Source organism: Sus scrofa, chromosome 6, assembly GCF_054392235.1.
Source record: "Sus scrofa isolate SSC_HxYL_T2T_F1_AM1 chromosome 6, Sscrofa_HxYL_maternal_Yorkshire_Landrace_v2.0, whole genome shotgun sequence".
In the NCBI taxonomy this organism is placed as follows: domain Eukaryota; kingdom Metazoa; phylum Chordata; class Mammalia; order Artiodactyla; family Suidae; genus Sus; species Sus scrofa.
The window spans coordinates 100,052,371-100,065,068 of NC_139388.1; the positions used below are offsets into that span (position 1 = coordinate 100,052,371).

The 12,698-nt window shown below is 54.1% G+C and overlaps 1 protein-coding gene across 2 annotated transcripts in view; it reads right to left on the bottom strand.

Annotated features, from left to right (window-relative positions):
• LOC100620374 (bone morphogenetic protein 8A) overlaps positions 1-12,124 on the bottom strand; it is a 32,957-nt gene extending 20,833 nt beyond the window's left edge. Inside the window, exon 1 of one of the 2 annotated variants that reach the window (XM_003356326.6) lies at positions 11,716-12,110. In XM_003356326.6, coding sequence (XP_003356374.5) covers positions 11,716-12,049 — 334 coding nt within the window. In that variant the 5' untranslated portion in view covers positions 12,050-12,110. Of the gene's footprint in view, positions 1-11,715 lie in introns of both variants that reach the window. The other variant, XM_084964026.1, reaches the window with a different exon arrangement.
• Positions 12,125-12,698: the final 574 nt, after the last annotated feature.

The window sequence follows — 12,698 nt, forward strand, 5'->3', positions numbered from 1 at the left end:
GCCACCCGCAGATTTATTTTCAGTGACTGTGGCTTTGATTGAAAAGAGAGATTTTCCAAAAGCCGGTGTTCTGAGAAAGTATTTTCTGGCACCTCTATTTCCCCCTTGTTGATGGTGCAGACTCAGCCTGCTTTAGCCAGAGAGTGGCTTAGGGCAGCCCAGAGGGCTCTGGCCAGTGATGACAGCCCTCACGGCAGACCTGAGCCCATGAGGTATAGGTGCCCCCTCTGGGCCTGGTCCCCCGTGTGAACAGGAATGAGTGACAGCCCAGCCTTCCTCATGGGGCCATGGAAAGACTTTGTAAACAGTCAGGCAATGGACTGGGAAGGACAGAGGTTCAACGGGAGTTTGGGATGAACCTGACTGACAATCTCCCAACTTTGTGCCAAGACGTGAGACCCTCAGGGGACCGTGTCAGCTATCCCAAGGCCATGAGGTGGAGGGGAAGCGATTATGAGTAATCGTCCTCTAAATAAATGTAATCACTTGCTCATTTATCTACTCACTCATTTATCAAGTTCAATGTATTAACAAATTTATCAAGTTCTTAATGTCCATCAGACTCTGCCCTGACCAGTGGGAACACAGCAGTGAACAAGGCAGAACAAGAGAGTGTGTTCACAGTCTAGGGGGGAGACAGAATAGAAACAAACAAAACAAGTAAAATAGGGGATGTCATTTCCACTGTAAGGGAAATACAGAGCGTATGGATTCACGAGGATTGGAAGGGGCAGGGGGGCTTGTCCTTGGGTGCTTGGCCCAGCCTGTGATAAGGAAATACATAAGCACAGATGTGCATATTCTTTTTTTTCTTTCTTTCTTTCTTTTTTTTTTCTTTTTAGGGCCCCACCTGCAGCATATGGAAGTTCCCAGGCTAGAGATCAAATCAATGCTGCAGCTGCAGTCTACACCACAGCCAGGGCAACACCGGATCCAAGCTGCATCTGCGACCTATGCTGCAGCTCTTGGCAATGCTGGACCCTTAACCCACTGAGATAAGCCAGGGATCAAACCTGAGTCCTCATGGACACCATGTGGAGTTCTTAACCTGCTGAGCCACAAAGGGAACTCCAAAATGTGCACATTCTCACACGGTGTTAGTAGGAATAACGTGGAGTGGAATTTGGCAACTTCCTTTTGCAATACTCTGGCAAAATTACATATGAATTTACCCTTTGACACCAAATCCCAAAGACACACCAGCGAAGATATGAAAGGACATTCACAAAGCTATTCATTGGACACAGGGAGTAGATGAAGCCACTTCTGGCTCCTGAGGCACCTTGATACATTTATTTTCCACAAAATCATAAAAGCTGTCAAAAATTTTCAATCACTGAGCCACTTTTCTATCTGGGGAAGCAGTAACAAATGAATTTACTTTCTGGATTGCCTTAGAACAAAAAAAAAAAAAAAAAAAAAAAAAAAAAAACAGTCATGATTCACCAATGAGTGTTACTTGGGTCCCTGGCCTTCTCCTCCAGCCCCTGATAAACCACCTCTGGACTCCACGGTTGAGGAAAGGTCCCACTGTGGGCAGTAGGCAGCCTCCATCACCACAACAACCTTCCATGTTCTGCCTTTTCACGTCTGAGACCCCCCACCCCCGACTCACTGGCTGGATCCCCAGATCCCACACCCCGTGGCCACCTGCCCAACACCTACATAGGCTTTAGCTATTCTTGTGCAAGGGACAAAATTTAGATGGAACTCCCCAGTGGCTCAATGGGTTAAGGGCCCAGTGTTGTCACTGCTGTGGCACAGGTTCAATCCCTAGCCCTGGAACTTCCATAGATGCAGGGGAGGGGGGGAACTTTAGAGTCACTGGACAACCTAAATCTGCTCTGTTTCTATCCTTCTTTTTTTTTTTTTAATCTTTTTAGGGTTGCACCCACGACATATGGAGGTTCCCAAGCTAGGGCTAGAATAGGAGCTGTAGCCACCGGCCTACGCCACAGCTATAGCCCCCCCAGAAGCTGCTTTCTCCAGGTGCCCCATCCTACCAAGTAGAAAGCCTACTTTCTTCTTGGTCCAGCTGTAAAAGCCCCCTTGGCCCCCTTCCTCTGATCCCACACAGATCAGCGTGTGGTCTCTCCCCTCCCCATCCCAGGGGCTCCCTCAACCCGGTTCATCTGCCTTCTGGACGGTGACCATCCAGCCCCTCGTATCCCAGGGCCCCTCTTTCCATGGGTTCCTGGTCCCCAGGACAGCAGCTCAGCATCCAGCCCTGCAGCCCCTGGACTGGGGCGTCCTGCTGGTCTGGGAGTGGCTTCCACATCCCTGCGGGCCTTCATCCAAAGCCACCCATATTCCCACTTTGCTGCGGGACTCACCTGTGTTCATGGCCCAGCCCTGAGGTGAAGCACAGGCTCCCCGGGGGCCCTGGAAGCCGATGGGCTGGGCCCAACTGGCTGGTCCCACCAGTAACAAGGCCAAGGATCCTTGTGACCTAAGACAAGACCTGGGTCTCTTTGGCCAGAGGACCTGCAGAATCCATCATCTACTGGTTCTGCCTCCTCCCACCCAGAAATCTCAGCACTGCTAAAAGCAGGCCCCTGGCTTCATTTCTGGGGTATTTTTAGTCAATTCTCATTACTGACTTTTTCAAGAGCTGTTTCCATAAATGGCTCTGCACTCATAATTACCCGTCCAGGCCTCAGACGGCTTCAGAGCCCAAATTAAAAGGGGACACCCGCACGCTGCACCACATCAAGCCCACCAAGGTCAAAAATAGATCCAAGAAGATGTGAGCAAGAAGGATGCGGTTCCTCCAGTTCAAATGGAGAAAGAACGGAACTGTGGGGTTTTCCAGAAAGACGTGGTCACCGTGACACATCCCCCCTCTCCTGTGGGGGATGGCTTCCGGTGAGGAGGTGGGGGGTGTCTCTCCCGCCCTGTGCCCCACCCCTGGAGGAGTCCTGTCAGCGGGCAGGGAGGGCACACATCCTTTGGTGGGAGCGGACAGGGCTTTGCGGCAACCCTGCCTAGATGGGGAAACTGAGGCCCAGAGGGGCAGAGGCTGGCCGGGGTCACGAGTCAGGTCCGGGGCCCTTCGCGTGGACTTGCAGGCTTGCAGCCCATGTAGAATGAGCGGCCCTGGCCTTCCTCTGGGTGGTGATACTGGGGTGGGGGGGGTCACCTGCCCACAAGCTTCTTCCATCCACAGGTGCCTGAGAGGTGGTCCGCTGAGGTCACTGTCCTCCAGGCAGGACCCTGCGGGGACTCGGGTCCCAGAGGAGGGCCCAGGGGAATCTGCAAAGACAATGAGGCTGGCCCTGCTTCTGTGCCACCCGACCAGGCCCAGCTCCTTCACCTGGCTCTTGGGCTCCCTGCCTCCCACGGCCTTCCTCTCCTTCAGCTTTGCCAGCCTGCCCTGAGCACCTGCCACATGGGGGTGGGGGGATAGGGGGATGGTGCTATAAGAGTCAGATCTGGTTGGGGCTCTCAGGCTGCTTGTGTTTTCCTGGGGTGTGGGAGTAGGAGAAAGCGTGGCTATATGTGTCTCCAAATCAGACAGGCAAAAAGGGACTCAAATCCTAAGAGACAGCCATGCGATGAAGGATGAGGGCTCTAACTGCAGCAATGGCTTAGGGAGGAGGGATCAGAGGACACTTTTCTAGAAAACAGAGTTGAGAGTGGCGGAGGAAGCTTGGCAAACAGAAAAGGAGGACAGCATCCCAGGCAAAGGCACAGAGGTGGGAAATCATGCACCAGCTCCCACTTTTTAAGCACTGAGCTGTGTGTCAGGCACCATCCTGGGCACATTACACATGCCATTTTGTTAATGCTCCCCTGTGTTAGTTAGCAATAGCTGTGTAACAAATGATGCAAATGCAGCAGCTGAAAACACACAGCACTTATTATTTCACGTGGTTTCTGTGGGTCAGGAATCCAGGCACTTAGCCGGGTGGCTCTGCCTCAGAGTCTCTCATGTGGTGACAGTCAAGCTGTTGGGTGGAACTGTGGTCTCTGGAGACTTGACGGGGACCAACAGATCCACTTTGGAGTTCACGCCTGTGACTGAGGGCAGCAGGCTCTCCGAGTGGGCCTCTCATGATATGACCTTCCCTCTGAATAGATCATCTCAGGGGAGAGGGGCAGAGCCCAAAATGGAAGCTGCAGCCTTTTACGTCCTAATCTTGGACCTTATAGCATCACTATTGTCACAGGGACCAGGACTGGCCCAGTGTGGGAGGAGAGGACACAGCGGTGTGACAACTAGGAGGCAGGGATCATTGAAGGGCATATTGCAGCCACCCTGCGAGAGAGGCATTCTTCACCCTGCTTTATAGCTGAGAATGAACAATCGGGGAAGCTTGCCGATCTGCAGCCCCCAAGTGGGATTAGAGTCTAGGTGCGTCTGCCTCCCATGTCTAGATTCTTTGCCCCCCACCCCAGTCCCGCTAGACTAGACCGCTGCATGTCGAGGGCCAGGCTGGCCTGCAGGGCCATTTGGTGGGGAACCAGAGCCAGGGAAGCCATGAGTGGAATTTTCCCGTGAGGAACTGGAGTTCTAAGAACAGACTGAGAGCTTTTTCACCTCCCATGCCTCCCTGTGCCTGGATGCCTTCTCCTCTCACCTTCTTCTGACTTAACTCTCCCCTCCTTTCAAGGTCCTGGGCAACACCACCCCCTCCCAAGGCTTCTCTGTCCTCCTCTTCTGGCCCTGTTCATCACCCACTAAGGAGAGAGGGACTTGGTCTGTCTTCTGCCATACTGAACCTTCATGCTTGTCTCTCTCTCTCTCTCTCTCTCTTTTTTTTTTTTTTTTGTCTTTTGTCTTTTTAGGGCCACATCCATGGCATATGGAGGCTCCCAGGCTAGGGATCAAATCAGAGCCGTAGCCACTGGCATAGCATTGCCAGATCTGCGTTGCATCAGAGACTTACGCTGCAGCTTGCAGACATGCTGGAACCTTTAACCCACTGAGCAAAGCCAGGGATCAAACCCACATCCTCATGGATGCTAGTCAGGTTCTTAACCCATGGAGCCACACTGGGAACTCCCATGCTTGTCTCTGAGTGGGTGAATGCCCTGGATAGTGGCAAGATCGAGATTTGTGCCTCTAACAGGTGGATGGACTGACAGGCACCAACTGTATATATCAGCTGCCTGACTTCCAGATGCCAACAAGTTCATCTTGCATCATTTCTCTCCTTTGCCTTTTCCCATCCAGCAGTGTACAAACAGTGTCTCCTGTGAGATCAGCCGTGTGTTCTCCAACCTCAAGAAAGGCATCTGCTTTGTGTCTTCCAAACACTGGGTCTGGGAATTGGCATTCTGGCCCGAGGAGTACGGAGCCTATTTGCCCCACTCCAGGGTGATCATGTGGTTCTGTCTGTTTTAGTGGAGGCCTGTCCTTGCATGCAAAACAACCTGACTGACCACTGTCTAGGTCACCTCATGCATCAAAGGCTTATAGCTCCCTGACATCCTGGGGTCTCCTGGGTCCAGTGGAGGGTTCTACTGGGTTCTTTTTTTTTTTTTTTGGTCTTTTTGCCGTTTCTTGAGCCACTCCCATGGCATATGGAGGTTCCCAGGCTAGGGGGCTAGGGGTCAGACTCCGGATCCGAGCTAAGTCTGCGACCTACACCACAGCTCACAGCAACGCCGGATCCTTAACCCACTGAGAAAGGCCAGGGATCGAACCCGCAACCTCATGGTTCCTAGTCAGATTCATTAACCATTGCGCCACGATGGGAACTCCATGGGTTCTGTCTTCAGGTTCTGGAAGCTACTAGAAGACAATTCCTGCTGCTTTTATAAGACAGCCTTTGTTCTACTGAGTGGAGCTCCACAGATGAACACAAAATACTAGAATGGGAGGGGAGCCCCATCCCCTAAGGCCAGGCCCTCTGCCCTTGTCTTCTCTTGTTTCAGGTTCAGAGGCTTTATTGGTCCCTCCCTGGAAGCCCTTGCCTCATGTCTAAACTAGAGTTTCACCCCTATGGCTGAGAAAATTCCAGCCCCCATTGGGTGGTGCACTTAACCTCTTGAGATTCTAGATCTGGGATCAGGACTCACAGCTGAACATCAACTAGCTCAAAAAAATGTGGGAGACACATAGTTCTGCCCACACTGAAAAATGAAATGGTCCCCTGAGCCCGACGTTTCCTTGATTTGTATGATATATAATGTTTTGTTACTTTGAAATTCTTTTGAAACCTGGAGAGAATGAATCAGGAATATATCTGCCAATTGTAGGTAATACATGTATTATTTTGCCAAAAAAGAAGGAAGGGAGGAAAGAAGGAAGGAAGGAAGGGAGGGAGAAAAGTTTCCAGGAGCTGGGAATAGAGGAGATAGAAAGAGGTTGATAAATGGGGAAGAACTTTTGGCTTTAAGTTGAATAAAGTCTGAGGAACTAAAGTAAAACATGGTGACGCAGGTGATAACACTGTGCTATACGAGATTTGCTAAGAAAGCAGAAATTAAATGTTCTTACACACACACCCACATCCACACCCACACACACACACGAAAGGATAAGCATGTGAAGTGATGACTGTTAAATAACTGGATGGGGGGTGTTATATGTACATCAAATCATCCTGATGCACATGTTAAATATCTTCCAGTTTTATATGTGAAGATACCTCAACCAAGCAGAAATAAAAATAAATAAATAACAGGTAGACAGAAACAAAGAGAAATACTTTGGGGCATATGGTCACTCTAACAGTCAGCTCTTATGATGGATAAAGATTTTTTTTTTTCTTTTTTCTTTTTAGGGCCACACCTGCAGCATACGGAAGTTCCCAGGCTAGGAGATGCAGCTGCCGGCCTATACCACAGCCGCGCCAATGCAGGATCCTCACCCCACTGAGCGAGGCCAGGGATCAAACCCACATCCTCATGGATATTAGTAAGGTTCTTAACCCACCGTGCCACAATGGAAACTCCAGATTTTTTTTTCTTTTTTTTTTTTTGGCCGCACCCATGGCATATGGACGTTCCTGGGCTAGGGACTAAATCCAAGCCACAGCTACAGCGATGCCTGATCCTTAACCTGCTGTGCCACAGCAGGAACTCCAGGATTTGTTGTTAAGTGAAAGACAAAATGGCAAAATAGTGGGCATTTTGATCCCATTTTGTAAAAAATAGTAATACAAATGTTAGTATCTGTATTGATAAAATACTAGAGCTGCTTGGCCCTAGAAGTGATGGGAGCTCATGAAAGGAATAAAACACTGGTTCTGTCTGAGATAGAGGATTGTTAGGGACTTCCATAGTACATGTTTCTAAACATGTGATCCCAATTTTCCATAATGAGATTCCATAATGAATCTATATGATATGAGTTGTCTACAATGAGCGTGCATTTGTTCTATAAATCCTCAAAGATTTTTTTTTTTTTTTGGCTTTTTAGAGGCATATGGAAGTTCCCAGGCTAGGGGTCCAATCAGAGCTACAGCTGCCAACCACAGCCATAGCCACAGCAACGTGGGATCCGAGCCACATCTGTGACCTGCACCACAGCTCAAGGTGACACTGGATCCTTAGCCCAATGAATGAGGCCAGGGATCGAACCTGCATCCTCACGGATCTTAGTCAGATTCATTAACCTCTGACCCATGAAGGGAACTTGCCCAACGATATTTTTAAAATAGTGTTCCTAGTTTACAACGCATGTTCATATTTAAAATAGTCCAATTCCTCAGCACATATTGCAAATGATGAAAACTGAGCTGAGGGGAGAGGCAGTTTCTGTGTAGCAGAAGATGGGCAGGCAGGGAGGTGACCAGTTGTGCAGCCTTGGGAAAATCACCCAACTTCTCTGAGCCTCATGTCATCTATTTAAACAGAGATGTGACAGTAAATGTGAGATGAAATGAAAGGACAGGCGGGGACCTCCTGGGCATGTGGTCATCTCTGGGTGTCACCTCACCCAATCCCTGAACAGCCCCTGGGGTGGGTACCATGAGCATCTCAATTTCACAGGGAGACAGAGGTTCCGCGAGGTGGACCAGAGAGCCCAGATCACACAGAGAAGAGGGGGCAGAATCAAGATGCAAACCCCGAGTCCCAGGTTAGAACCCCCGGCCCCGTCCTGCCTGCCTCCCATTGTCCCTCCCTTCCTGGTTTCCGGACATGGGTGTCACTGTCTAGACCTGGTGACAGTCACCTTGTCGCTGACATACTGTTATTTGTCTCCCACTAGAGGGTCACCTCCACAAGGGCAGGGACTTTGTTTCATCCCCGTTACATTCCGGTAACTGGAACTGAGCCTAGTTCAGAGCAGGTACAACATGACTATGTTGAGTGAATTCAAGAAAAAATGAAGGAATTCCCTAGTAAAGAACCAAAGAGGTGACCCTGGGTTCATGGAGGCGGAGGGTCACCCCTTCAAGGTCAGGGGCTGAGCAGGACCCGGGCTCAGGGCCCTGCCCCTCCCGAATCCAACAGCCTCAGCTCATCCCGAGCCTGTCCTCAGCCACCCGGGACCACAGGGAGGAATCAGTCTGGTCCAGGAAGGGTCAGGACATCCACTTCTGGCTACACGGCGGTCGGCAGTGCTGTTTGGGCCTCGGTCTTTCAGTCTGGTCCCTGTCGCTCCGCTGAGCCAAGGGGGAGAAGGATTCAGGAGGAAAAGGCAGAGTGGGTCTCTCCTGCCTCCTTTCTCCCTCAGGAGGGGCTGGGCCAGCAGGAGGCCCTCAAGGTCCAGCCAGAGAGTCACACCCGCGCTCTGCGAAGGGACGGGTAGTGTGACAAGGTGCCCCAGACAAGAGCCACAGGGTCAGGGTTTTTTTTCTGACAAAAATTGCTGTAGCCTGGGTGGGAAAGCAGAGGCCCAGAGAACAGAAGAGATGTGGCCCGGGACGTGCAGGAAGGTACCAGAACCTGGGTGATGCCTCCAAGTTCAGGATCTCCTCACCCGGAGCTCAGGCGACAGCAGCGACAGGCTCTGTCTGCGCCTGGGGTACTGACCCCATTACTGTGTCCAGGCCAAGGGGAGCCAAGCGACCACAGGCAGAGACTGATGGGCAGGCTAGGGGACGCCTGGCTCCAACTGCAGCCCTGAACCCCAACATGGGCCCATCTGCGTGGACACAGCTCTGACCCCAGATGGGAGGCCTGACACCAGAACCCATGCCTCGGGGTCCTACAGGTGCCCCTGGTGGTCAGGGGCCCAGCAAGCACCAGGTTTGGCTTCTCAGGAGCCAATGAGGCTAACAGCAGAGGTGGAGCTGGAGGCCAAGGGTGTGGGAGCCTTGGCGTGGGCGCTGACGCCACAGCAACTCTGCTATTAGACTCCACAGAGGTTTGGGGGCTTGGGGCTGGGCCTCCAAAGAAGGAAGCACCCCTGGGAGGTGTCTAATCCCCCACATCAGCCCAGGTAATTGCCAGGTAAGACTAGTCCAGCTGAAGGAGTTTTACCAGTGCAATTAGTATATCAGGATAAAGAAGGACCTTCTGACAGCCGGCTGGGCCCACCCACAGACCAGGCTTCCACAGAACAAAGATCTGTTTGTTCATCCACAGCTCAGAGGCCTTAGATCTTCAAGGAACACACAGAGATGGTGTGGGAGGAAACTGGGATTTGGAATCCACAGCCTGGATGATGCCATGGTTGTGCTGTGTGTCCCTAGGCTGTTATTTAACCTCTCTGAGCCCATGAAATGAGGCTGGTAAGAGCTCCACATGTTTCTGCATGGATGAAACAAGGATTTCTAAGGCTATGTAACTTCAAATGCTAGTTTCTATTCTAAAAATAGAAATACCTTTGGTTGGCTTTTTAAACCTGTTTCTGGGTTTCACATGTCTGTAAGGCACATGGGGACATTTCCATCACATCCACACCAAGGACGGACAGCTGCTGAGAGGGACTGAGGTCGGGCCGAGGGCCAGGTTCACTCTAAAAGGGGGGCTGACTTTCTGCCCCTCCCCCTCTATCAACCAGTCACAGCACTCTGAGGATAGGTCACTAGCATACCCCTTTTACAAGGAGAGACTCAAGGCTCAGAGAGGGTAAGGGACTTGCCTAAGATCACACAGCAGAGGCAGGAAGGGAACAAGGTCCATCTCAGCTCAGGATGCTGCTCCATCCACAGCAGCAGCTCCCACCACGGCTGTGCACCCCCTGCTCCAGGGATGCTGGGGGAAGGGGAACATGGGCTAGGCAGTGACTCACTCTGGTGGACGGCTCCTCTGGGGGCATTCTCAGGGGGACTGCATCCACAGCTCTTCTTGGTCCTGAACCCCAGGTCAGCTTGTCCCCAGCACAGAGCTCTGCCTCACTTCCACACAGGGTCACCTCTGTCCCCTGCCCTCTAACCAGGAAGGTGGCATCCAGAGCCCACCAGCCTCAGTCCTATGCCTGGCACTGGGCTCTCAGCAGAGATTAACGGCTGCTCCCTGCTGCTCAGTCCCCCACCTGAGCCCCCACCAGCTCTGAGTCGGGGGGACAGGCCTCCTTGATGTCCCCTCTCCTTGCCCTACTGTAGGAAGTAAATGGCTGAAGGTCCCTGGGTTCCTTTGCCTAAACCCCTCCGAAAGCTCTATCCTGAAAGCCCGCCCTCCTGATGCAGAAATGTCACCTCCACGGGAACTGGATGCAGGACCAAACAACCTGGGCCTGTCCTGGCCTGGCCACATAGAGGCCACGCTCTCCTGGGTGTGACATTGCCTCTGTCGGTCTCACTGTCCTCGTCCAGGACATGGTGTGAATATCGGGTCTAACAGGGCTGATGGGAGGGTTAAGGGCTATGCTGTAGGTGAAGAGAGTCTGGTGGCCTTGGCAAGGGTCCTCTCCCTGTTCTGGGCCCAACAGCTGCCCCACCCGGGGCTGAGCTGCAGTCCTTGGGTCCCCAGGTCCAGCCTGGTGTCTGTCTCGGCCCAGACTCCTGCCCCTTGCTGGCCGCAGACAGGAGGCCAAGCGGATGAGGTACACATGTTCCTGAATGTAGATGCAAGAGTTTAGGACTGGAAAAGGTTCTATCTGAGGACGTTAAGGGTACATGGCTCCAGGATTTAGAGTATAATTTCTGCAGAGGGAAAGCTGGGCTTTGCTGGGGGAGCAAAGGGGGTCCAAGCTGCCCATCGTGTCATTCAAGGGGCCTGGACACTCATTCCTGACAAACCAAGTCCCAGGTGTGAGCCCAGGGTGACAAGACACAGCCCCTGCCCTGCCAAGCTCAGAGTCTAGCCTTCCCCACAGTCCCCGAAGCCCCCCACGTCAACACGCCCACCCCCAGGCTCTGGGGCTCTGGCCCAGGGAAGAGGCTGCTGGGGACTCAGAACATCCTGGTCCTCATCTCCGCTCTGGTCACTTTGATGCTGTGACCAGGGTTTTCCACGCTGAACTTTGTCCCTCTCTTCAGTACCGACCTTATCACCGTGACAGCATCACAGCTTCTGTTTACCCATCTGTCTCCCCACGACCCGACTGACTTCCTGGCACTGCCCAGGTCCCTCCCACAGTACATGGTTCTTAGCCTTGGGTGTGTTGGGAGCGGGTGAGGGTACACGGCCCTGGGACTCACATCCTCCTCTGTCCCACAGCTCTGCGACCCGCACACCCCTGGGCGCTTCCCCCTCCCTTGGGTCCTTGTCCACGACAAGATGACTCTCAACCCCCCCCACCCCCACCCCGCTCCCGGCTCCTGGCAGCCCTGCCCGAGGTGGCGCACACGCCCCTGCAGCCTGCGTTCAGCCCGCCGTCCCCCACGCGCCTTCTCGCGGGGTCGCCGCCGCCCACCGCGTGCCCGCTCTCACCCATGTTGACGAAACTCATGACCAGGTCTGCCCGGCCCAGGCGCCGCTCGGGGGCCCCGCCGTCCTCGTCGTCGTCGCCGGCCATGGCGCGGTACAGGTCCAGCATGAAGAGCGGCGCGGACGCGGGCAGCCCGGCGCCGGCAGGCGGCGCGCGGGGCCGGGGCCGCCCGGGCAGCCCGAGCACCGCCAGGATCTCGCGCTGCAGGTCGCGACGTTCACGCGGGCCCAGGCGACTCTGCGGGCAGCCGGGCGGGGGTCGCGGGCCGGGACCGCAGCCGCTCAGCGTGCACAGCACTAGGCCCAGCAGCCAGAGAGTCCCGGGGCGCGCGGCCATGGCGGGACCGGGGTAACCTCACCACGGGCGCATCTGTTCCCGGTCACTCCCGGGCCGAGGCCGCCCCGACGGCTAGCGGCGGGCGGGGCCCGGGGAGGGAGGGCCGCGGCGGGCGTGGCCGGCGGTCGCGGCGCAGTCCTTAGAGCTCCCGGCGCACGGCGCCCAGCTCAGCGACGGTCGCGGCTCCTGGCCGTCGAATGTGGTGGCACAGCGTCGGACAGAGGCTCCTCCAGGGACCAGGGACTGTAGGCTAATCTGTCTGTTTCGCCAGGCCTGTTAATCCGCCTGCTGTAGAGGCCGCTCAGCGCAGGGGCGGAGGGTGAGCTCCCGTCGGGGTCAGAGAGACGCGGACCCTCAGTCTTTGGCTCTTCTCTGGACCAGAGGTTGCCTCTCTTTGTCGGAGTTGCACCCATCGGGTGCTGCCCCCTTTTGACTTGACCAATAGGGGCACAGGGGCGGGGCCAAGGCCATGGAACCGACGCGCCCAGAAGGGGGCTGGGTGGCAGGCGGTGGTGCCCCCCCAGTTTCGAACCGCTGTGAGTGGCGGGAGCGACCATTGAAGAGTCCACAGCCCGGCATTCCGGGGCTTCGGGATCGTCTTGGGCTCCCCTTCTCGCCGCTGATTGCGTTGTAGGGAAGACGCGGGGAC